This window comes from Panthera leo, chromosome A3, assembly GCF_018350215.1.
Source record: "Panthera leo isolate Ple1 chromosome A3, P.leo_Ple1_pat1.1, whole genome shotgun sequence".
In the NCBI taxonomy this organism is placed as follows: domain Eukaryota; kingdom Metazoa; phylum Chordata; class Mammalia; order Carnivora; family Felidae; genus Panthera; species Panthera leo.
In genome coordinates, this window is record NC_056681.1 from 100374807 (window position 1) to 100399542 (window position 24736).

The 24736-nt window shown below is 43.2% G+C and overlaps 2 protein-coding genes across 6 annotated transcripts in view; one reads left to right on the forward strand and one right to left on the reverse strand.

Annotated features, from left to right (window-relative positions):
• The first annotated feature begins 649 nt into the window (after positions 1–649).
• MRPL35 (mitochondrial ribosomal protein L35) lies at positions 650–11062 on the forward strand. The gene is made up of 4 exons (XM_042932926.1): positions 650–953; positions 6342–6531; positions 7855–7999; positions 10717–11062. The coding sequence occupies exons 1-4, from the start codon at positions 911–913 to the stop codon at positions 10903–10905; spliced, it is 567 nt and encodes a 188-aa protein (XP_042788860.1). The 5' UTR covers positions 650–910; the 3' UTR covers positions 10906–11062.
• Positions 11063–15980: 4918 nt separating this feature from the next.
• Positions 15981–24736, reverse strand: part of REEP1 (receptor accessory protein 1) — a 109870-nt gene continuing 101114 nt past the window's right edge. For 2 of the 5 annotated variants that reach the window (XR_006200811.1, XR_006200810.1), the window contains 2 exons: positions 18384–18451; positions 15981–17424 (listed from right to left, as the gene is read on the reverse strand). Coding sequence is in view for 3 of the 5 variants with exons in the window: in XM_042932930.1 (XP_042788864.1) it covers positions 18380–18451; positions 21200–21351 (224 nt within the window). In the remaining 2 variants the exon portion in view is untranslated. Of the gene's footprint in view, positions 18452–21199; positions 21352–24736 lie in introns of all 5 variants that reach the window. The other 3 variants (XM_042932928.1, XM_042932927.1, XM_042932930.1) reach the window with 2 other exon arrangements.

Below are 24736 nucleotides of genomic sequence, written 5' to 3' on the forward strand. Positions count from 1 at the left end.
TATTGCCACGAATGATCTTCCTCTTGTTAAAATCTTCACCTTTCTTTAAGACTCATGTTATATTCTACCTACCACATCCTCTATCATTTGCCTTGTATTGATGGTCTATGCTTGTCTCCTTATCAAATGTGAACTCATTGAGACCTGTGTTTGATCCTTACCCATTTCAACTAGTATATGGTGTCATGGATTGTATATGCATGGAATATCCTAGCCAACAAGGATGGGAGAGAGATTTGTTGTTTTGTGTTTGAATGACATTAGAAAAAGTGTATGATCACTAATTATGAAGAATAAAGTAAGGAATGTAGAATTGTTTAGGTAAGAAGAGTAGAGATGCTATTCTACCAAATAACAATCAGTGCTAATGATTAGAAAAGTGTGTGGTGTGTGTGTGTGTGTGTGTGTGTGTGTGTGTGTGTGTGAGAGAGAGAGAGAGAGAGAGAGAGAGAGCGCGAGAGAGAGATCCTTAGGATATTTACATTCATTTAATTATGTTTGGCATTTAATTAAAAAAACAATTTTAATAACATTGATATTTCCCAGTCATTTAGCCTGACATTCACCAGCTTTGACTGGAAAATAGGTTCTTTTCTGAAATTGAATAAAATTGAGCATAAAGAAATTGTGTTTCAAATTGTGTGCTTTAAATAGATCTGTCAATCAAATGCTCCGTAAAAATTTGAGAGCTTACTATATGCCAGACACTCTTTATAGGCACTTCTTTTCCAGCGGTGAAGAGCAGCCTGGCGTATAGAAGACATTCAATACAGGGAATGTTCCCTTGACCGTTCCTTTATTCATTTTTTTCTCCTTCCTCGACTCCACCCAAGTTTTGTTTTTTCTTTAAATTCCCTTTTGACCTGGAGCTTTTAGACCCAATGCGACTGCCGTAGGGCGGGATGGCAAGATGGCGGCCCCTGCCTTTGCCCGTGCCTTCAGAGCTGCATCAGGTCAGTGGAAAGCGACGCGCTCGATTTATCCCTTCCCAGAAAGTGGGAATGGCGCGGGATGGAGTAGGCATTTAGCATGGAGGTGAACAGGAAAAAAAAGGCCAGAGGATTGTTCCAAATTTTCTCCGGGGCTGCCTGTGTTCGGTTCCTCGCATTGGATAGTTCCGACACTCTTGGATCCTCGCGGACCTGGGTGTCCCCGGTTTCTGCTTCCTTACCGGCTCCTGGTCGTTCCGCCTTACTTTGAAAACAGACTAAAAGGACGGGACGGAAGGGGGACAGAGGAGGCAGCGAAGTCCCCGCTAACCTTCTGATTTAGAGGCTAGGATTCGCCACTCGTGACCGTTGGGCTTGAAAAAGTAATTTCTCTGAACCTCAGATTCTACAGCTCTCAAACGAGGATTGACACCATCTACCTGAGGATTGAATGACCTCGTGCACGTAAAGCGCCCTGCGTAGTGCCTGGCTCACAGTAAGCTTGTATGTATGAGATTCCCACAACGTGCAGGGAATCTGACTCTTTTGCACACTTAGTCCCGGGCACAGGGGCAGTCCTAAGGATTTCTTGACCGAGAGAGATGACAGGAGTGAAGGCAATTAAGTTAAGCTGCCTTCACTCGAAGGACTTTTGCAAAAATATTTAAATGATAAAATTATGAGTAAATTAGTTAAGCACAAAATACATTAGGATAAAACTCTGTGGAAACAATAGAAATTTAAAAAAAAAAACTACAGTGTAAATTTTCCAACTATTACAGAAGAGCGTTTTTACGTGGAGTAATTTTTGATTGTGAAAATACAACATGTAAAGAAAAATATGTAACACGTGAATGGCTTAACAAATAAGTCTAAAGCAAACGCCATGTAATACCCAAGGCAGGACTTAGAACACTACCAGGAGCCTCTTCTCTGTGTGTTTCTCCCAGTCAAAAGTCCCTCTTTCTGCCAAATATAAACACTATCCTCATTTTTATTGTTACCTTGCTTTTATTTCTGTACTAGCTTTAATATCTATGTATGCATCTCTCAGTAATATAACATATTGTTTAGTTTTGCCTGTTTTTCTACTTTACGTGAATGGAATTACACAGGTAACCCTATGTCTTTTAATTTGTGAAATTCATTCATTTTGGGTGTGGCTGTAGTGCTTTCTTGTTGCTATATAATAGTCTCTTATGTGACCACTCCACAGTTCTCCATTTTAGGATACTGGGCATTTGAGTGTTTCCAGTTTGGGGCAATTAGGTCGAAAGCTGATTGACCTTGTGTCCTGGTACCTGAGTGCAAGTTTCTCTAAGATGTGCATGTGTGTATACTTGTAAAACTGGCCGTGGAAATTGCTGAATCAGAATGTGTGTGTGTGTGTGTGTGTGTGTGTGTGTGTGTGTGTATTGCATTGCCTGATACTGTAAAAGCGATGTGCTTCTTCAAAGTCACCCCAGCACTGTATGTGCCACATCCTCACCAACAGTTGGTATTGTTAGACCAGCAAATTTCTGTGAGTCTTATGGGTATTTAGTGGCATCTCATTGTGGTTTAAATATCATTCCCCTGCTTACTAATGAGTTTGAATACCTTTACACATGTATATTGGCGACTTGAATTTTTGATGAAATGTCTACTTAAATATTGTGCCCATTTTTCTATTGAGTTGTCTTATGGGTTCATAGTAGTTCTTTATATATTACGAATGTGCATCCTTTCTCATTTAAGTGTGTTCCCAGGATCTTCTCCCATTCTGGCTAGCCCTTTTAGTTTATTTAAAGTATCTTTTGATGAAAAGAAGTTCTTATTTTCATTGACTTGAATTTATTTTCCTTGCTTTTTTTTTTTTTTTTTTTAATTTATTTTGAGAGAGAGAGAGCTCAGGGAGGAGCAGAGGGAGAGAGAGAGAGAAAGAATCCCAAGCAAGCTCCGTGCTCTAAGCTAGGAGCCCAAGGCAGGGCTCATAGTTTGTGAGCTCATGACCTGAGCCGAAATCAATAGGCAGCCATTTAACTGACTGAGCCACTCAGGTGCCCCTGTTGTTCTTGCATTTTTTTAAATAGATGATGTAGGTGGGTATCAACTCACTATGATAGTTAGATTTCATTGTAAGCATTTGAAAGAGTGATGTGACAGCTTATTTTTAAATGTATTTTAAATATACTGGACATTTTAGATGTTACTTAAAATTTTGTGAAAGGGTAAATAATTTTTCAGAATTCTTTTAGAGGGTATGGGATCAAAGAAGCTTGAAGAGCACTGCTTTAGACAGTCATACTCACTTCGCTTCCCACTCCCTACCATTCTTTCGATTCCTGCCACATGGGACTGTTTGTAATTCCCCAAACATACTATGCGATTTTTGCCTCTTCACCTGTGCACTCCGTTCTCTCTGCCTCCTCATTCCTTCAAAATTCTGGTTCTGTGTCACCTTCTTTGTTAAGATATCCGTGTTCTCCATACAAGAATGTGTTTAGAGAAAGCTAGTATGTATTGAAATGCCCAAACAGGGCAGAAGACCGAAGGAGCAGTTAAATTACTGCCCTTGATTTGTGTGCTACCCTTTTGTTAACACATTCCGAGTTAGACTGTGTTCAGTTTTTACAAGGTAAATCGTGTGGTTGGTCCACCTGAGAGTATGGTGGACAAGGGCCTCCAAGTCATTTTCCCAGGAACTGCTCTCAAGTAAGGTTCATCCTTCATTTAATGTATTTATCCCAAATTACGTCTTAATTAATTTTGATCCATTTTACCAAGATCACTTTCAGTGCAGATAGTCTTTGGACTTTGCTTTTATGCAGATGTGACAAACATGCTTTACGCAGCTTCAGGACCTTCATAAAAATTGGGGAAAATAGTCAATTAGGGAGCCAGGAAAAGACTTTCATCAGGAGAATGGCAGTCAACTAATTTGGGGATAGTTTCTAGTCACCTTGGGATTTACCTAACTATCCTGTTATCCTGTCCACATTTATCTCTTTAGAATATAAAGAAATCTTTTCACATGCCTTTCTAAAATCAGGATAGGCTGTGTCTAGACATTTCCATGATTTCCCAGGCTAGGAACTGCAATAAAAAATGAAATGAGGTACTTTTTAAGGAACAATTCACTCCCAATTGATGATGTAGATTTTTCTCCTGTGGTGAATTCTCTGTATCCATTCTAACATTTTGTTTTGTTTTGTTTCGACAGATGAGCCTGTAGTTTACCTATTTATATATTCTAGACCCTTACCTGCTCACTTCCTTCAGGAGTGGTTTCTAAGAATTTCTGAGGGTTTTTTTTGTTTTGTTTTAACCAAAACACCAAGTTTGGATGACCTTGTGAAAATTGGGACATTTTCTTGTCTACAGTCCTCCTCTTCAATTCACTTAATCTTTCAAAAATTATTTCCTAGCTTATCATGTCTGCAAATATTTTCAGTTCTTTGAAATACAGTTATTTATACCTGGAGACTTGAATGCCTTGTACTGAGTAGAGAATTTCACTTCTAAGTTCCCCCCAAACGGGCTCTCTCAAATGTCTCCTGAATCATGGATTTCAGCTAACTTATTAATGTTTATGCTACCCTTTTTAGTTTGAAAATTGTTATCTTAGATGGAGAACAGAAAAGCAAAAATATGGGTTTTAAGTATTCAATCTTTCTCCTGCCCCCAGGTAACATTATAACATTTTTACTAAGCATTTCTCTGCTCTTTATTATCTGCCATTAGCATTCATTAAATGTTTTCCCTGTGCCAACCCTTCTTCCTAGCACTTTTCATGTTGTCTCATTTAATTCTTGTTACCTCCTCATGATTAACCTTATTTAAATTTGAGGAAACTGGGGCAGAAAAGGGTTAAGTAACGTGCCCGTGGTCACACAGCTAGTGAGTAGTAGAGCTAGATTATGAACCTAGACAGTCTGACTCAAATACCAGTTCTTCCGTTCTACACCACACTGCCTCTCATTTGTGATGTGAAATCAGTGCAGTGGACAATAAGGCAGTGGTTCTAAGCCCTGGCTGAACATCAGACTCCCTGTGGAGTTGTTTTTTGTTTTTTTTTTTTTAAGTTTATTTTGAGAAAGAGAGTGTAGGGGAGGGGCAGAGAGAGGGAGAGAGAGAATCCCAAGCCAGTTCCATGTTATCAGCTCAGAGCCCCATGGGGGCTCGAACTCACAAACTGAGATCATGACCTGAGCCGAAATCGAAATCAAGAGTCAGATGTTCAGCTGACTGAGCCACCCAGGTGCCCCAGAGCTTTTTTTTTTTTTTAAACCAACTATTGAGGTGTAATTTACATACCATAAAATTCCTGTCTTATGTGTACAATTTGATGATTTTTAGTAAATTTAATGGGTTGTGCAACCATAAGTACAATCCAGTTTGGGGGCATTTCCATCATCCTGTGGAGCTTTTTCAGTGTGCACATTCTTGAGTCCCACACTAGACTCACAGCCTGAGTGGAGTCAGTGCTCCACTGGCTTTGCAGCCCTGGACTCTTACTTTGGCAGTAATGTGAAGATTATGCATTCAGTCCATGCATCTAGGGCCCCTCCACCCCCACTCTGTGATGCACCTTCTGATCTGTCCCCAGGCATCTCCACACATAACTTCAGGCAGGCAGTGCTCAGCCTTGCGCAGGTCCAGTCCCGGCTCCAGGTGTATGTTTGCTTCAGCCCCCTTGCCTTCATGTATGTTTATCCTATCCGGACTCTCCACCTCCTCTTGTGGCCTGTTCATTTTCTAGAGGAGAGCTCAAGTACCTGTTTTGTTCTTTAGGAAACCTTTTCTTGCTACTCTGTTGCATCTGCAGGGAATGGCCAGGCTTTTGCATCTCTGCCCTGCCTTTGCCCTATGTGCTATGGAGCCCTACTTCATCACATTGTAAGATCTGGTGGGTGGGACTTAATGTTACAACTGTTTTGTTCCCTACTGTTGAACACAGAACTAGGACACATCAGAGTGGATTGTGGTGATGGTTGTACAGCTTTCTATGTTTATTTAAAAAGTATTGAATTCACACACAGTTGGGTAGTTTTATGGTATTTATGTTCTACCTCAATAAAGTTGGTAAAGGGGCACCTGGGTGTCTCAGTCAGTTAAGTGTCTGACTTCGGCTCAGGTCATGATCTCACGGTTTGTGAGTTTGAGCCCCACGTTGGGCTCTGTGCTGACAGTTCAGAGCCTGAAGCCTGCTTTAGATTCTGTGCCTCCCTCTCTCTCTGCCCCACTCCTGTTTGCACTGTGTCTCTCAAAAACGAATACACATTTAAAAAAAAATTTTTTTTTTAAATAAAGTTGGTAAAAAGCTCCACAGGTGAGTCTGATACTCACCTTGCTTTGATACATTACTTAATTTTGAACATCTGGATGCAGAATTTGGCTTATCATATTAAATATGTTTCTCTCTCTTTACAGGAGTCTTACAGCCCCTGAATATTTTGGTGTCTTCAGCCTGTCAAAACGGTGTCAAGAATGCCTGTCTTAGTTCTGCACTGTCCACCCGGCATTTTCGTTCTCTGCAGACACCAGTTGTTTCCTCTGCTCCCAGACTTGCCACGTCTGTCAGAAACCTGATGTGTGGACATACTGCAGCAATCCTCAATAGGTAGAGTATATTTCAGTAAACATGATGCTGAGACAAAAATTCTAAAATACTCATGCCTGCAAAGATGTTTTAGAAGCAGACTTCTAATATCTAGAAACAGACTTATTATATAGACTTTGCCTGGTGGAGGGGAGAATATGATTGATAGCCATGTGCCTACCTGCCCGACAGAGCACACTTCTGATGTTCTAGATGTGGTTTCCTGGATGGAAGCTGTCAGCCAAAGCGGAGGGTGAACGAGATGCTCAGCGGGCAAGACTGCTATCCATTTAGTCAACAAATACTTAGTTAAGGACTCCTGGGTACTCAGTACTTGGCAGAAAGGATGCGAAGATAAAGTGAAGTCCTCAAGGAGTTAGAGATAACTCTGAATAGATAAGAAGTCAGATGATTGGGGCGCCTGGGTGGCTCAGTCGGTTAAGCGTCCGACTTCGGCTCAGGTCATGATCTCACGGTCCGTGGGTTCGAGCCCCGCGTCAGGCTCTGTGCTGACAGCTCAGAGCCTGGAGCCTGTTTCGGATTCTGTGTCTCCTTCTCTCTGTGACCCTCCCCCATTCATGCTCTGTCTCTCTCTGTCTCAAAAATAAATAAACGTTAAAAAAAAAAAAAATTAAAAAAAAAAAGAAGTCAGATGATTAAAATACAATAGGATAAATTCTCTCATGGGGATTGAGGGGGCAGATTATGGAAGGCTTACATGTTGGCGATGGTTGTTATTCTTATTTATGCTTAGTGTCCAGGATCATTTGAAGTAACAACGTATATTAAAGTCAGCTGTATTCCAGTGGAGCTGCTCCACTCATTTTTTTTTTTAAGTTTATTTACTTTGAACTAAAAAAAAATTTTTTTAGTGTTTATTTTGACAGAGAGACAGCGAGCAGGGGAGGGACAGGGAGAGAGGGAGACACAGAATCCGAAGCAGGCTCCAGGCTCTGAGCTGTCAGCACAGAGCCAGACACGGGACTCGAACTCATGAACTATAAGATCATGACCTGAGCTGAAGTCAGATGCTTAACTGACTGAGCCACCCAGGCACACCTTTAAGTTTATTTATTTTGGGATAGAGAGAGGGAGAGAGAGCAAGAGAGAGAGAGAGAGAGAGAGAGAGAGAGTGAGTCCCAAGCAGGCTCCACACTGTCAGTGCAGAGTCTGATGAGGGGCTTGAATCATGAACTGTGAGATCATGGCCTGAGCCGAAATCAAGAGTCAGATGCTTAACCGACTGAGCCACCCAAGCGCCCCCACTCATTTCTAAGTATAGAAATGGATTTTATCCTTTAATGAGTCTTATTGCTGAGTTATATTTTTAAAAATATATTTTAGAGCAGCCCCCTTGCTTCCAAATGTCCTGAAGCTACCAGTCAGAACCGTAACATACTTCAGTTCACGGAAAGGGAAGAGAAAGACTGTGAAAGCTGTCATCTACAGGTTTCTTCGACTTCATTCTGGCCTGTGGCTAAGGAGGAAGGTGAGTCTTCACACTATTAGATTGAAAAAGGATTGGGAGGAGATTAAAAAGAAGCAGAATTCAGTGAGCCTATTCACTGATGTACCTTCCTTTCATTTACCAGCAGCTTTTACAGTGCTGTGCTTAAGTACCAATTTGGCAGGCATCTCTTAATGTAAATGAATTCATGTGAAGAAAACACATTTAAGCATGCATAAAACAAAACACTCTTCACAATAGCTAACGTCTTCACTGTAGGATGGGTCTATCTCAGGTCTTTTATATGTCTGTGCATCTAATGATCACCAGAAGCCCTTTGAAACCCCCAATGTGTAATAACCTGTGGGGAAGCTCTGTTTAAGCCTAGAGTGTTAGAGCAACAGAGTTGCCTTCAACAAGGACTTAGTCTCGTGGCTCAGATTGGGGACTGAAGAGCTTTCAACCAATTTTGGATTGGATTCTCTGTGGCTTAGTCTTTATGACAGAACATTGACCCTACATGAACTTTTCTTAACTTTTTGTTTTTCTGTCTGTTGGTATGTATGATTGGGCTCCATATCAGACAGAACCCTAACACTTACTCTGACCTGGGACCATAGCCTGTGAGGGGGAATTCTGACAAATTATTACTGCTCTGTCCTCTCTCACAGCATGTCATAAGCATGAATGTGGGCTTTTTCGTTCACGTCTTTATTCATGGAAACAGAGTAGCTGATGATTAGAAAGCAGTTGAAGACTAGAGCTTTGTAAAACTACCTTTGAGTTTTAATAACTATTCAAATTCTAATTCCTTTTCACTACTTGGAAGTTAATGAATGATTCTTAAAGATCGAAATTTGTTTCTCCATAAAAATAAAATACTTAATTGGTGGGACTTTCACTAGTTGAAAGGTTGAAAGGATTATCTCCTATTACATAAATAATCCTAAATTTATAGGTAAATATGTTGATTGGAACTCTCCGCTCATTCCTCCTTTGGAACAATACTGTGGTAGTTCCTTTGCTACACTTGTAATTAGAAGCTCATGTAATCTGTAAATAGCCAAACTAAATAAATTTAGTTCAGTTAATAGTTCTGAATTTTGTGAATTTTGGACCATTGGAAAATTTCCTCCCCTTTGTTGTCATATTGATTATAACCAGGTCTTCATCTAGCCCTAGATAAAATAAGATGGGTGGTTTTCTTTGCCTTCCTTTCTATGCCCCTTTTATTGGGCTCTGAAACCATCATGTTATTGTAAAGGACCTGGTCACATTCTCTAATCATAATGCCTCGTCCCCACTCAAGGTCCCAAAAGTTATTCTGTATGCAGAATGGCCTGCTTCACCAAAATGCAATTTTTAGGGGAAAACAAAAAAGCTGGATGGGTTAATTTATATTCATGTTTAAAAACTGAAAATACTTTCTGCAGCACAGTTTTATTCTCTCTCATTTCTGAACCTAGACATTGTCTGAAAAGTTTCAAGCACTTTCACAGTGGTTGCATTCCATAGAATAATGATCAAAGATACTCGTGGCAATAGGACAAAAAATTAACTGTCTGTAAGTCAGAAATCCACAGGGACCCAGCTTGGCTTACAAACTAGAAAATTATTACACAAATAGGGGGATTGGATTTGAATCTTTCCATTGAAATTGTAAGCACTGAGTAGTAAAAATCTAATCTCTGGCATTTTAAAATCAGAACTCTTAAATACTGTTTTCTTATTTCTGAGTATTAACTGTACTGTAGAAGTTGCTGGTCAGAGTGATGATATCAAGACATGTCAGAAACCCAAGATGATTTCTCAGCCCAGGGCTAAGGTTTTGTTCAGTTAGTGTAGTGCCCTAAAGAGTAAAGAGCCCTTGGCCTGAAAGGACTCAAGGGCTCTTAGCAAAAGCTTGAGTTCTAGTCTCCCGTCCCCACTAACTTTCTGTGTGGTTTTAGCCACGTATTAACCTGGGTGGCACCAAAGTCTCTTCTGGTCTAAACAGACTATCCTTGTAGTTTTTACATTCAATCGAATCTAATTTTTCTACAAAAATTAATTATTTTCTTTCAAAATTAATAATGCTTGGATGCTGTATCTGGCAGTTCTGAGTTAAACATACAGGCTAACACCACTCCCAATAGCAATTTTATTGTATTCGGTATTCCTTAGAAAAGTACTTACACTACAGAAATCAGTCCCTACTGTGAAAGGAGGAAATGAAGCTATAAATTTAGGTGCTGTGCTCATCGACCCTTGTAATACCTAGTCCCCTTAAATGAACATAAATCTTATCAGCCTAGCCAGTGATGTCCTTCCTCAGCCTTACACTGGGAAAAATAGTAGAGTAGTGGTTAAGAACTCTTACTAGTTCCGTGACCTCAGTTGGCTACTTTACTTCTATAACCAGTGGTGGTTTTTCTTGAATCTGTAAAATGAGAATAATGGTATGTTGTTGAAGATTGTTGAAGAGATCATAAGGTAATGCATATAAAGTTAGCGATTATAATTATACACCATTACCCTGTACTTTCCCCACCACAAAGATTCATCAAAGTATTAAATTACTAATATTTCTTTTTCAAACTGCATATACTTTTTCTGTATCTCCCCCTCATTGAGAATCACATCTTTCTGAAAAACATTACCAGCCCCAAGGAAAGTCTCATCCTTGTTCTCATTGGACCTATAAACCATGAATAGTGAAGATATCTGTTGTTTCCTACATAACGTCTTGTTTTAAATGTCTTTATAATATTATCCCACAGGCTGGTTATAAGAAAAAATTATGGAAAAAGACGACTGCAAGAAAAAGGCGCTTGAGGGAATTCGTGTTCTGCAATAAAACCCAGAGCAAGCTCTTAGATAAAATGACAACGTCTTTTTGGAAGAGGCGAAACTGGTATGCTGACGATCCTTATCAGAAGTATCATGATCGGACAAACCTGAAAGTCTAGATCAGAAGTTTTAGGACTTCCCAGTTACTGAATATGTATCTTTGTGTAAATGATGTCTTTGCAAAAATGAATAAGTGTAAAACTCGATGTAAATTGTGCCAATTGGTATGGAAACATACAGTTCCAACATTAAACTTATTAAAGTTTTAAAACTTAATGGATTAAACATTTCAAAATTTGTTCAGGGAAATGAGAGTTTAAAATTGTTGATTATTTTTAACAAATGGTAATGGCTTAACTATTTCCACTTAGGCTTATCTAGTTGCAAGGAATTTGAAGTTAGAGCAGGCATAAGAAGACTGAAAGCCAACAAGTTACCTCAAGCAGTGTGACATTATTTGAAGTATGTGTGCCTGGGAACTCAGGAACCACCTCACCAGCTCCATCCCCCTCCCAGAAATAACCCCCAGGTCTCAGGAACGAACAGAAATTGTAGGGTGTTCCAAGATCCAAGGCACCTCGAAGGGCCTCAGGAGCAAAAGATGCTAGATTTTTAGTGTTGGGGGGTCTGCCATGCATGTGACTCAGTTTCTGCCCCCGTCATAATCTTAGCTCGTACCTTTCGGGTTGTTTTCTGCGTCCTAACCCTCAGCTCCCATCTCCAGGCTCCAGTTGCCAAGAGTCTCTAACTGGGCCAGCTTATGTCTTTACACCAGGTCTTCTCAGGGGTCATTGACTGGTGTCAGGAGCCCACCCTGCCTCAGTTGGTTGTGTTAGCAGGTTCACATGGAGCAGTTTCACTTAGAGGTGAGCTTGGGGTTGTAGCACACATCTAGTATGCTAGGCTTATTGGTTCATAACAGTTCTCAGTTTATTGGAACAGGATTTTTATAGGGAGAAGAGTAAATCAAACAGCTGTTCTGTATGCCCATTCATGAAACAGAACAGGCTTTACACGTGAGGACAAAAACTTCTTATTCAAGAGTTGAAAGGTACTGTATTTTCTAAAAGATGATTTATCTACCAGAGATTTCATGTTTTTAATTGTGAGGATAAACATTTTCCAAAGGCACATTGTAGACACTAAGCAAGAGTTAAGCATTGTTCATTTGAAGAGGGCTGGGTAAGAGGCATTAAGGAAAATTCTTTTCACCGTGTGGTTAAAGCTAGGGCAGTGGTTCTGAGCTGTCCCATCAGAGTCATCTGGGAAGCATTTTCCAACAAGAGAGCACTTGGCCTGGTTGAAAAACCACTGTAGATCTTAACCAACTTACGATGGGGTTACACCCCAGTAAACCTATTGTAAATTGGAAATATTGTTAAGTCAAAAATGCATTTAATACACCTAAGCTACCAAACATCGTAGCTTGGCCTAACCTACCTTACATGTGCTCAGAATACTTGCATTAGCTTACAGTTGAGCAAAATCATCTAACACAAAGCCTATTTTATACTGAAGTGTTGACTGTCTTGTGTTTATTGAATACTGTACCAAAAGTGAAAAACAGAAAGGTTGTGTGTGGGTGAGGATGGTTGTAAGTCTATCCGTTGTTTACCCTTCTGATCACGTGGCTGACTGGGAGCCTCGGCTCGTTCCCACTGCCCAGCATCACGAGAGAATATCTTACCACATATCACTAAGCCAGGAAAAGATCAAAATCAGAATTTTTAAAAGTACGGTTTCTACTGAATGTGTGTTGTTTCACACCATCATAAAGTCGAAAAATCTAAGACCATCGTGAGTCACGGACTGTGTCTATTAATTAGAATTCTGCCTCAATTACTACTTCAAATCCTTTAATAGTTGATGATAAGATGAAGTTTCTCTATTGTTAATAGAATAAGGTTAAAGATAACCAAGTTGAAATTCTGTGGCAAGTCAGGCTAGGATTATGAGAGGAACGTCTTGAAACCAGTGCATGTTCCTTAAAAGGAAAAGGGGTGACAATAGAGTGTTCCAAAACTAGAAGGCCACCTGTATGTCTGTTTATGTGACCAATTAATAAAGAGCAGACATTTGATTGGAGATGAGGTAAGACTGCAGCGTGCAGTGGCATTCTGTTTTGATGGGTTTTCATTTTCTTGTAGCTTCTGACATGGCAGAATCTAAGCACTTACAAGGTTTCCACATCACTTCTCACCCACCCAGCTCCCGCCTCCACTCACCCCTGGTAGGAGGATGGAACTGGTACCTGAAGAAGTTGAGGAGGAGGCCACTTTCCCACTGCCTCTGTGACTTCGTTAGTGCAAATACAGACAACAAAGCTCTCAGTTATAGGGGCCTCAGAGCACCTTGGTTTTTCCCGTAGACCCAGGGTAGGAGGGGTAGAGACCAGGACCGGCAACCAGACCTCAGCATCCAGACACGGACTGAGGTGTAAGGGCTGCCACACATGTGATTTCGGAGAAAGGGACTTTTCGTGTATATGACTTTTGTTTTATGGGTAGCAGGGCTTATCATCGACACTGATTTTATCATCGACACTGATTTTATACTCTGACAACCAAACATCTTTCATTAAAGAGCCTACTGAAATGGCACCGAACTTTATGTGAAGGTATAATTTATTGAATACCAACTGCGTTCCAGCATAGGGATGGGCATATAAATACAAAACTGAATCCTCATTCCAACTTTGCAGGGGAGGTTTTTTCTTTAAGTTTATTTATTTTTTTAGTAATCTCTGCACCTGTTGTGGGACTAGAACCCACGACCATCAGATCAAGAGTCTCACACTCTTCCAACTGAGCCAGCCAGGTGACCAAGGGAAATACTTTTTAATCCCTGGTTTAGATTTGACGAAACTCCAGTTTATAGAAGGTTAAATAAATTACCCAAAATACAGCTAATAAGTCACAGAACCTAGGTCTAACTTCTTGGAATCCTATGCATTTCCTGGAGTCTTTTAACATGAAAATTTGTATCTAAATTAAGTGACTATGACCTAGCACTAGAAATACTAAATACTTATTCATGACACTGTACCAAGTCAGCCTTTGCTTTTCTGTTATTTGTCAGTTCTTCACCTGGTTAATCTCAGTTCTGTTGCCATTGGACTTGGCTCAATAAATGAATAAATGAATGGAGTTTTAGCCTTTCTTCCCACCTCTTTGTCTTCCTTTCAGCCTTCTGAATGTGGTCCTTTATCTGCTGCTGCTTTCTTTTATAGCCTTCATGCCAACCATACAGAATATAAGACTATAAATGCAAAGAAAATGAGTGTTGCATTTTGATGTTTCAAATTTTAAGTGTTCAAGTCTTTGTGACCACCCAGTAAAGCTTATATGTGCCCGTTCACATTTTTTTTAAATGTTTATTTTGAGAGAGAGAAAACGTGTGCACGTGCCTATGTGAGCAGGGGAGGGGGAGAGGGAGAGACGGGGAGAGAGAATCCCAAGCAGGCTCTATGCTGTCATCACAGAGCCTGATGTGGGGCTCGAACCCATGAACTGTGAGATCATGATCTGAGCCGAAATCAAGAGTTGAACGCTTAACCAACTGAGCCATCCAGGCACCCCGTTCATATTTTTAAGTAAACTTTGCACCCAGCATGGGGCCCAAACTCAGGACCCCAGGATCAAGAGTCATATGTTCTACCGACTGAGCCAGCCAGGTACTCCGCCTGTTCCTTTTTTTTTTTTTTTTTTTTTTTAAGATTTTTAAAAATTGTTTGTTTTTGAGAGAGGGAGAATACAAGTTGGGGAAGGGCAGAGAGAGGGAGACAGAGGATCCAAAGTGGGCTCTGCACTGACAGTGGAGAGCCTAATGTGGGGCTCAAACTCGTGAACTGTGAGATCATGACCTGGGCTGAAATCAAGAGTTGGATGCTTAACCAACTGAGCCCCCCAGCTGTCCCAGCCTATTCATATTTTAAAGACAAGGGCTGCAGCAGTATTAAGAGCACCCATGTCACTCAGTGCTCCTCTGCACATTCTACCCTCTTCTGACCTGCACATGTACTCCCTCACTTGCAGGCGAGGGAACAGGTACCAAGAAGGAAAACGATAGACCAAATTTCTGCTTGTACAATTAAAACTGCTTACCAGATGAGCTGCTCTATTTTCATAGCCACACAGATTCCACTAGTGACTTTTAAAAATGTAAAACATACTACCAGGTTTCTATTTACATGATCAACTATTTTTCAAAACACCCATTTTAATTTTTTTCCCACAACAATTCTATGCAGTAGGCATGGGGCCAAGGCACCGGGCCAGTTAATGACTGAGCACTCAGCTTCTAAATCCTTGCTACCTTCCATATTTTAAAAAAGTATTTTCCCTTTCTGGGGCTCCTGGGTGCCTCTGTTGGTTAAGCGTGCCAACTCTTGATTTTGGCTCAGGCCATGATCTCATGATGATGGGATCAAGCCCCATGTTGGGCTCTGCGCTGAGCATGGAAACTGCTTGAGATTCTCTCTCTCCCTCTCTCCCTGCCCCTCCCCCCACTCAAGCTTTCTCTCTTTCAAAAATAAAAATAAAAATAAACATTCTAAAGTATTTTCTCTTTCCTCATAAGCTCGACATTACAAAGATGTTTTTTAAAAGAAAAACGTTAAGACTTTATTCAAGGTATATATCAGGCATTGTAACAAAACAGAACTTCAACCTTTGGAATACTGTAATTTTACATCCCTTTGATGCACAGTCCAGTATACTATTTTATCACAGATCATTCTATAGGGACTACAGGAATAAACTAGGGAAACTGCACAGTCACAACCGAGAACGTCAGCTCTTTGAGTGTGTGCCGTTTGAGAATGAAGCACATCCTTTGCCGTTTCAAATACTGTGCAAGGCGAGGACTAGGAAGATACTCAGCTGTGGTCATGGTGGACAAGCACTGTTATCACAAACACACGGACAGTTTACACACATTTCAGAGGCCAGTGAAGTGAGCAAGCTATTCACACAAAGCCAGGAGGGATTATGACTCCATTTTCTAGTGTATAAGTACACCACCCCATCTTACCTCCTCAGAAACAGAACAGGTGCTCAACGGCAAATAACTAAAAGTTATTACATGAAAATTACAGACTTTCAAGCTAGCATTTTGTAAACAGCCTATGTCTGTAAATCAGGAAATTAAAAACGTTCAGTTATATCCTCTAGACAGAACACCACAGCACTACATGTACACTTGGAGGCATTCACATTTTATGTCAGTCCATACACAAATATACAGCTTGTTGGATAAGTAAACACATTTTGCCAGAAATATGACAGCTGCTCTCATTTGTACAGTGAGTGTTTTTAAGAGAGAAACCAACTCCCTAATCAACACTTGAAGGAAAAATAGTTACATTTACATTAAGACAGCAGTTTGGATACCTTTAAATTTTTTAAATCTTGAATGAGCAGTAATACAGCATGTCTGAGAGTAGAGTGCTTCAAACTTGTTTTTGGCATAGTTGAGTGCAAACTTGATAGCTTGTACTTGTTAAAACTTTACATTGTAAAATGGTGAAAATATAGTTTGTTCACGAAGGATCTCTGCTGCTAAAGGCATTTATTATTTTGGCAAAGAAAAGAAAAAAACACTGCTAAAAAGCTGCTTAAGCTGTTTCTGGTAATTCTGGGTACTCCCAACTAACAGGTAAATACATTTAAAGCATATATTTTTCCTCTGAAACTATTCAGTGAGCTTTAAGAAATTAGATTTTCTGTCTTCCCTAGTGGGTTTAGGGATTGGTGGGTGTGGGGGAAAGATCATAAAGAGCCTACGTTTGCCCTCTGAACCACAAATTTGCTTTTAGGTTTGTTTTCCTAAATCCCATTGTAAATTACAAACTCACCTTCAGAGGAATTGTGGGAAGAAGGGATTTAAATGTGCATATCTGGCAACAATCAACTTCAGGTAAAACCCTTTCTCGGGTGGCTAAGATCCAGCCAGTGTGCCATCAGCAAAGACTACTGATATATGTTGGTGTATGTAGCTCAGTAATGAGACGGTCTTTAACTGGGCCTGTTTATAGCCGGTTGACAGCAAGTTCTATGTGGTACATAACACTAATTCTCTAGTCTTCAGGGCATATCTATGAACAAACACAATCCAAGTATTATAAGTGACTGGTTTGTGACCACTGCATGCATTACACTGAAAGAAAACACCAACTCTAAGCACAAATATACAAGTCCTACATTTTAGGCTCAGCTCTCCAAGGGGGTGGGGAGCAGCTACCTCGGACTGAAATGCTATGTAAACCAGATTCTTCTTTTCAGATAAAGTTCTCAGTCTAAGTAGAGAGTCCCCTTAGCTAGTGCTCTATTATACTAAGCGATCTCGGCTTGCATAAGACGTCTGGTAAGACGCGGAGTGCCCATGAGTGCGACTTCTCTCGTTCACATTCTGCACAAGCCAGGAAGGGTGTGAGCCACAGCTGCCCAGGGAGCTGAGCAGCAAGTCAGTCCATAAAGATCTCAACCTCTGAAACCTTTCTAGAACCCAGCATTTTGACAGGTGTCTCAGACGTATTTGACAGCATATCTGAAACATAGTTTTAGGTTTGTTTTGGGTTGATTGCTCGGTTTTTGCTTACTGTTCTCTTGATCAAGTGCTCAGATTATAGGCTCCTCTACCTGGGGAAATAAGTCACAGAACTGGTTACTATGAAGGAGAAACAATCATTTGTCAAGCACTGATGGAACACTCAAAATGATTCCTCACAACAGCCCTGTGAGTTCACATCCCCAGGAGGTTTTACCAAAGGTGAGCCACCTGCCTAAGCCATTGGTACATCCCTCGACAAAATTCAGAAGCTCTTAACCCAGAATCCAGGGGGAGACAAGCTTCTTGTGACCTCTCTTATTCTGGGCTGTTCCCCTGGCCTCATTACACTCGTGTCTGTCATTACAATATTGTCTCTTCATTCTAAACGTCTCTGGTCTACTGACTTAACATCTATCTGAAGAATATGGACCATCGTCCTACAGGAAAAGGGCTGTTTTACTGGAGTTGTATTTGGAAGCTTTATAAGCACATCTGAGACATTCTCTAGAATCAAAATAATTTTTTACATATCTCGTAGTTTTCTTACATATCAGAACCTCTGGCAGCCCTTGCGAGTCCATTACATTAAGCCAAAAGCCATAAATATGTACACCGTAGTCCAAAGTATTAGTACCAAGAACAAAAAAAGTTTAAAAAAATTGCTTTGTTTGCATTTACAGGACTAAAAACGAAGTATGCAACAAATAAATTACAAATGTACATCTCAGCAGTGTGAGGGTGATCTCTTATATTTCTAAAACCACACTGCTGACAATCCAATTGCAGAAAACTACTAACCTCAAGACTTAAAGGTCACACCCCACCCCCACACACAAGCTACCTTTCCCTTTAGCCTCTCCCCAGCAAAATAAAGAAAAGGAAAATAAAAATCTTAAAAGTGTAAGAGGAGAGAGAGAAAAGGCTGTGTCTGTGAGGCTGCACACTCAAAGCACGCCAGCTTGCGGATTTCTATGTTATTAGTGACTAGCTCTTTAAGGCAGAGAAGAAACATTCTGTGGGTCCGGTGCTGTTGGCTCATCTCACTCACGTGGTTTCAGTGGCTGAGGATGAGGTACTTTTCTTCCTAAAGCGGGATCGAAGGACTCTAGGCGGTGCCTGGCAGAGAAAACACAAAAAGGCATCCCTCAATTTGGTGTATGCATTGAACCTTTAAAAAAAAATTTTTTTTTGAACATTTATTTTTGGGAGACAGAGCACAAGTGGATGAGGGGCAGAGAGAGGGAGACACAGAATCTGAAGCAGGCTTCAGGCTCTGAGCTGTCAGCACAGAGCCTGACGCGGGGCTCAAACTCACAAGCCGTGAGATCATGACCTGAGCCAAAGTCGGACACTTAACCGACTGAGCCACCCAGGTGCCCCTGCATGGAACCTTTTGAGGTGAGCACCTGTGTGCGTTTTGTGTTGAGACACACAACTCCTTTGGTACACAAACACTTGTGTGACACAGTTGGCTGGGTGGAGGGCTCACTCCTAAGCAGGAATCAGGGTCACACCCCAGCATCCTGAAGCTGAGCACCTCCCTCCCTCTTCATGCTCCCTAAGTCCCTGAGTCTTGGGAGCAAAATGACCCTAACAAGTGACTCAGCACAGAGAAACGCCTCCCTAACTCTTCCCTTGTCTTTGTTATTTCCTTTGGGAACCAGCCTCATATTTCTAGGTACGTGCTAAAAATTTCCATCACCAAGTTTCCCGTGTTCTTTCTGGATGTGAAATCTTTTAATGCACAGCAAGCCACACAGCAAAAGGAAACACTGTCCTTAAGTATAAAGGTGTCCACCTCATCTCCCCCACAAATGACTATCAAGGGAGCCCTCCTACCATGGGACACACAGATCACAGAAATTCCTTCTACAATGAAAGAAAAAGAAATTTTTCTCCTGACATAGCACTCAAGGCCGGGGGGGGGGGGGGGGGGGGGGGGGTTGGGGAGGGGAGGAGGAGGGAGGAGGGAGTGCAGTCACACAACTGGCTCCAAGCTACCCTCAACCCTTGTCTCTGTCCACTTCTCTCTACTAACTTTTGCTGTGGCATCCTTCCACACCTCTGTTCCTTCTGACCTGAAGCCCTTCCCTTCCTTCTCTGTCTTGCTGTTTATTGTCCTCTCTAGCACCCAGCTCAAAAGTCACTCCTGAGCCCCTCTCCTCACAGCCCAGTGACACACAACCAGGGCCACCTTTGTTCTCCTAGTGTTTTGCACACAAGAGGACATCAGGGGACTTTGCATCCTTGGCAGAGTGTGTTTGCTCTGGTCCCTGTCTCCCCCTCCACACTGTGAACTTCTGGAGGGCAGGTCCACATTCGCCATTTCCCAGTAAGTAGCTCAGTGCCTGGAAGGCACACAGAAGAGAAGGAGGGAGAAAGGGAGAGAACAAAACAGGAAATAGGAAGGTCTGGTCTTCCACATCCCCAGTCCCTCACATCACCATTTTGACTAGGAAATGTTGACCGGCCACCTCTGGACTCAGAGTAAAAGAGGAATCAGGGAAACCTACCTTTAGAAACCTGCCTTAGGCTGTTTAAAGTAAACAGTAAAGCAGCTTGTGCCGTTTTAACACAACAAAACCAAAATGGCAAAACCCTTAGACCCTATGATGTTTTGGGCACCTTCCATGTGAGAGCTGAGCCCCTCCCCCTATCATGGGTTGGCTCAGGCTGTGTTGGAGCGAGAACATCTTTTACCAAAACCTCTAACTTCAAGATTGATCCGTATGTGCCCCACCCTTGGAAAGGAATCTGATGAATTCTGTGTACACTCAGTGGTAATAACCATGGTCCTAGTCTGAATGGGATCGATAGGTCATGGTGCTTGAGTAGGAGAACATTTCAATGCATCCCCTCAACTAAGTCTCATGGGGTCCCTACGCTGAGGACAGGGGGACTCCCAACTTGCCTCAGATGGACTTTCAGGCCACAGTATTTAGCAGATGGGGCATGGGAGAGGAGATGTGAGGGGCAGAGAGGAAGGCTAGGGGGTCCCCAATTCTGCCAGCTCCACACCTGAGTCTAAGACTGGTGACTCCCTACCCACATCACAAAGCAAGGCCCCAAGGCTCTAGGCTTAGCCCTCCTGGTGCCAAAACTCCATCCACACCTACAACTGGCCACAGTACATCTATTAAGTATATTTGATTTAGGTCGCTTTAGAGGGCTGTGCCCTTTCAATAACATTTTATCGATATTGGCTTTATACTAGGCACTATTGCTGTGTCTTGAAGATACGATGACGAACATGATTTATTTACAAAAACTTGTCAAATAACATATTTTCTTCCCCTAAAACACACATTGGGGTTGCTTTTCATTTCCACATCATCTTATGTTAGTAGTTGTAAATTTTTGATTTCTTAAAATTTTTATTAAAAAGTTTTTTAATGTTTATTTATTTTCAAGAAAGAGAGAGACACACACACACACACAGTAGGAGCCGGGCAGGGAGAGAGATTGGGAATCTGAAGCAGGCTCCAGGATCTGAGCTGTCAGCACGGAGCCCAACACGGGGCTCGAACCCACGAACTGCGAGATCATGACCTGAGCCGAAGTGGGATGCCCAACCGACTGAGCCACCCAGGAGTCCCAGTAGTTGTAAATTTTTAAATTTTATTCTAAATGCTAGATCACCTCTCCTATTTCTAAATAAAATGAGCAGAGTCTTTTTCACCCCTCGGCCAGTCTCTGGATGCTACCTAGTGGTCTGTCCTGTTTGATGGGGAGAGATCTTCCTACCCCAGGCGCTTGGGAGGTGCTGGGTGCCCCAAGGGATGCCACTCCTGGGCCCCCCAGGTCTCCAGGGCAAGGCCCTTGTGCAAACACATGCTCCACCACACAGCCCCAGACACCGTGTACCTCCAGGGGGAACTCCGTCTTTCGAGGCGCCTTATACTTGTACATGAAATCCAGCAGATCTTCCTCCTCCTCGTCCGAAAATGCCAACGGGTTTTGGACCTCGTGGGGCTCCCAGGCCTTCACACCACCCTCATTCACATCTCCCTCAACCACTTAATGTCCATTTACAATCTATACAAAGGAGACAAAGTACAGCAGGGAGGGATCAGCGGAGAAAGGAGCCAGGAAGGGCAGGCAAGGGCAAGGTTAGGCACACAGCATGACGAGCCATGCCTGTTAGGACAGCCGAGGTCCCCGTGTCTGAAGAAGCAGCCAGTATCCCCCAGGCCTCCCTGCAGGCCGGTCCACGACTGTGAGGTTCCAACTGGAGACTGGCAGGCACTGTGCACAGGAACAAGCACAGGCTCCGGAACCTGATAAGCTGGTGAGCAGAACCGATAAGCTGCCAAGGGAGGTGGGGGCACCGCTGCCCCGGGACAAGGAAGATGCTACCTTAACTGAGAGGTGTCAAACCCTGCAGCTTGGACATGTGACGCCACACCAAAGAGTGCTCAGGGGAAGAATCCCCTCTAGAACGGATCAGTGCGGTGATCTGAAGAGGGGACTAGAGCTCCCTCTCTTACACAGACGAGCCCTGTTGACAGTGCATTATAACTGCATACTCAGCTCACGTGTTCTTCAAGACAGGATGTCAAATGCCAGGAAGCCTTAAGAGAGAACCTTAAGTGAAGTTATGTAGATGGTTCATTTCAAAGGACAAGTCCTAAAGAAACAAAGAAGCCTAGTGGAAAGAGAATCTAGGAATACCCTTCCCTCCAGAATGACAGCAAGATTCCTGTTTTAATCTGCCTTGGCTAAATCCACAGGAAAAACTCCAGAATTAATTCATGTCATGGAATGCACAGGTTTTTTTTTAAATGTTCAATCCTTAAGCATATTCAATGTCCTATTTCCTGCCCATACCTGGCTTATCTGACACTCAAAGACATATCCTTCTAGGTTTCATATATTGTTTTTACCTAGAATCACAGACTGCAGATGTATGGGGCCCTCAGATCATCCGATCAACAGCCCTAAGGCCTGCAGGAAAAAAAAAAAAAAAAAAAAAAGGACCTCTTTCTGGAACACCCTGCTCCTACTCCTAAAAACATAGCCATCAATGTGTTCTCTCCATCAACACAGAACTCACTCGACTATATGAGCACCAGGTGTGGGTGAAGCAAAACTCACAACAGACCTTAATCTCGGGCAGCTTTTCCAGGTACTGCTGCTGTATTCCCAACAGCCAGCAGGAGGCAGCATGAGAGCTCGGTTGCTCGTTTGTCTTCACCACAAATTGCAAAGCAGAATTGTAGGCTGGGAATGCCCTGCTCTGACAGCTCCTTGGTAAGGGCCAAGATGGAGGTTGTTAACCTTCCTTTGATTCTTTTGCTCTCTGCATCCCCCAGCTTGGGGGGTGGGGTGGGGTCAGGTTGTCCTCTGGGCCCTTCTTCCCTTGCCCAAATCAGCTGCACCCTCAGGACTCTGTTGAACATGAAGGCTGGCAACTCCAGGGAGCCCTCCCTGGCCTCCTCACCCTACGACCACAACTGCACGTGGCATCTGTACCACATGACTTGCGGTGCGTGCCCGGGTTCTCGTATCGGCCTCATTCTGTCTGCCTCAGCCTGACAGAAAGCATCTTGAGCTTTGGGGACCGTGGCTGATCCTCGGTGCCTCTGAACACTGATGCAGGGCTGGGCACCCAGTGGCTGCCCATCCACTAAAGCAGGTGGAATACAGGCATCATCTGAGAGCTTAGGTCTCATCCCCAGTCAGACCTTGACACCCATCCACAGAGAAATTCCTTCAGGACACAGATACCTCTTGCCTGACAGGAGGAAAAAGAAACAGTCCTGCCCAGGGCCAAAAGGCCTCAGACCAGGACAGAAACCGCAGAAGCAGCCTGGCCAGGTCTGCCTCAACACAAAACTGCATCCTGGGTGTGGGCCTGGGGACTGGTTGGAGTCTGTGCCTCTGCACATGGGGTTCCCTCCAAATTTTGGTCCAGGGCTTTCCCTGTGCTGTTGCTATCCACTCCTTAAGACCCAGAGACAACCTGTGTGGGGAGTGACTCTCACTGAAGTTCATGGCCACAGCAACCACCTCTAAACCTTAGGTGATGGCAGCCAAGACCTTGAGCCTGCAAAGCTGCCACCCTGGTGCCCAAGGCTGGGCAGCCTCTAGGAAAGGACAGGAGTCCCTGCTGCCTTCCGCGGCCTTGCCTGACGTTCGATAAGAGTGAACGTGTCAGCAGAACCACAGCGGGCTGGCACGCAGCTCTCTGCCGGGGCGGGGGGGGGGGGGGCAGGGGGTGAGGAAGAAACTGGCTGAGTCTCAGAGCCCTTGGAGGCCTGAGTAGATGTGTATGCACGGAGCCCAAGGCTTCCCCACCCCCATAGTGCCAAAACACCCCCAGATTGTTAACCACCAGATTAGCAAACACATCCCACACAGCACACGTTAGTGGGAGCCATTAATGGAAGTCAGCAAACGTGTTGAAGGAGGGCACACCCGTCTGGAACACTTACATCCGCATCCCCGACAGCCACCGAGGAGAAAGAAAACAATATTCTGTTAGGGAAGGGTCTCTGGGGAGGATACTCACACACACGTGCAAGCGTGCGTGCATACGCACAGATCCACGCACAGACATACACTCACTCGTTTCCCACACTCTAAACCTCACACAGCCACTGCTGCTGTCTGAGGAAACGCGCTGCCTGGGGCCACTCTGGGAAAATGCAATTCTCTCTCTCTTTCAGTAGGAGGAATACAAGGCATGACTTTGCTTTTTTAAAATGAGGCCCCACACACTTGATTTTTCTATTTTAAAGGGGAAAAAATCCATCTTTACGACTAACTCCAAGCAGTAATACAAACTTCAGTTCTACATTACATCAGGGCAGGTAGGGAGAAAAGGGACAGGAAAGAGCTGTCGGGCGGGAAGGAGAGAGATTAATAGAAAGAGACCCGTGCAGGAAACAACAGGGAAATGGCTGACAGAAGGGCGGGAATGGAGCTGAAGTGGGGAGAGAATATTCTTGTGGGCTCTGAGATGCACAGATGAAAATCATCTCAAGGGACCAGGAGGGGCTCTGTGACCAAAGTGTCTGTGACCCCCTGAAACCCTCTCCCACGGCATCATTGCCGGAGAGCTGGCCTCCAGTCCCCCAACACCATTTGCTGACACCTCACACCGGGCACCCATCACTTGCAGAGATGGCCACACTTTATGGAGGAGGGGGCCGAGCCCTGAAGAGCTGAGGGACTTTCCCACTCTCACAGACGGACGGAGCTCATCTTGCAAGCAGACCTTAGGGAGACTGGGAAGTGGGGGACAACTCCGGGGCACTGGGTGTTAAGAGGGCCTGAGAAAGGGAGGGCTGGGGCAAAGGCTCCCAGATCACAGCTCTGAGCAGGGCCACCCCAGCCCAAGGCCCCCACCCAGCCCCGCCTGCTGCCCACTCCCCAACACCCCCATCCTCACAGCTCCTG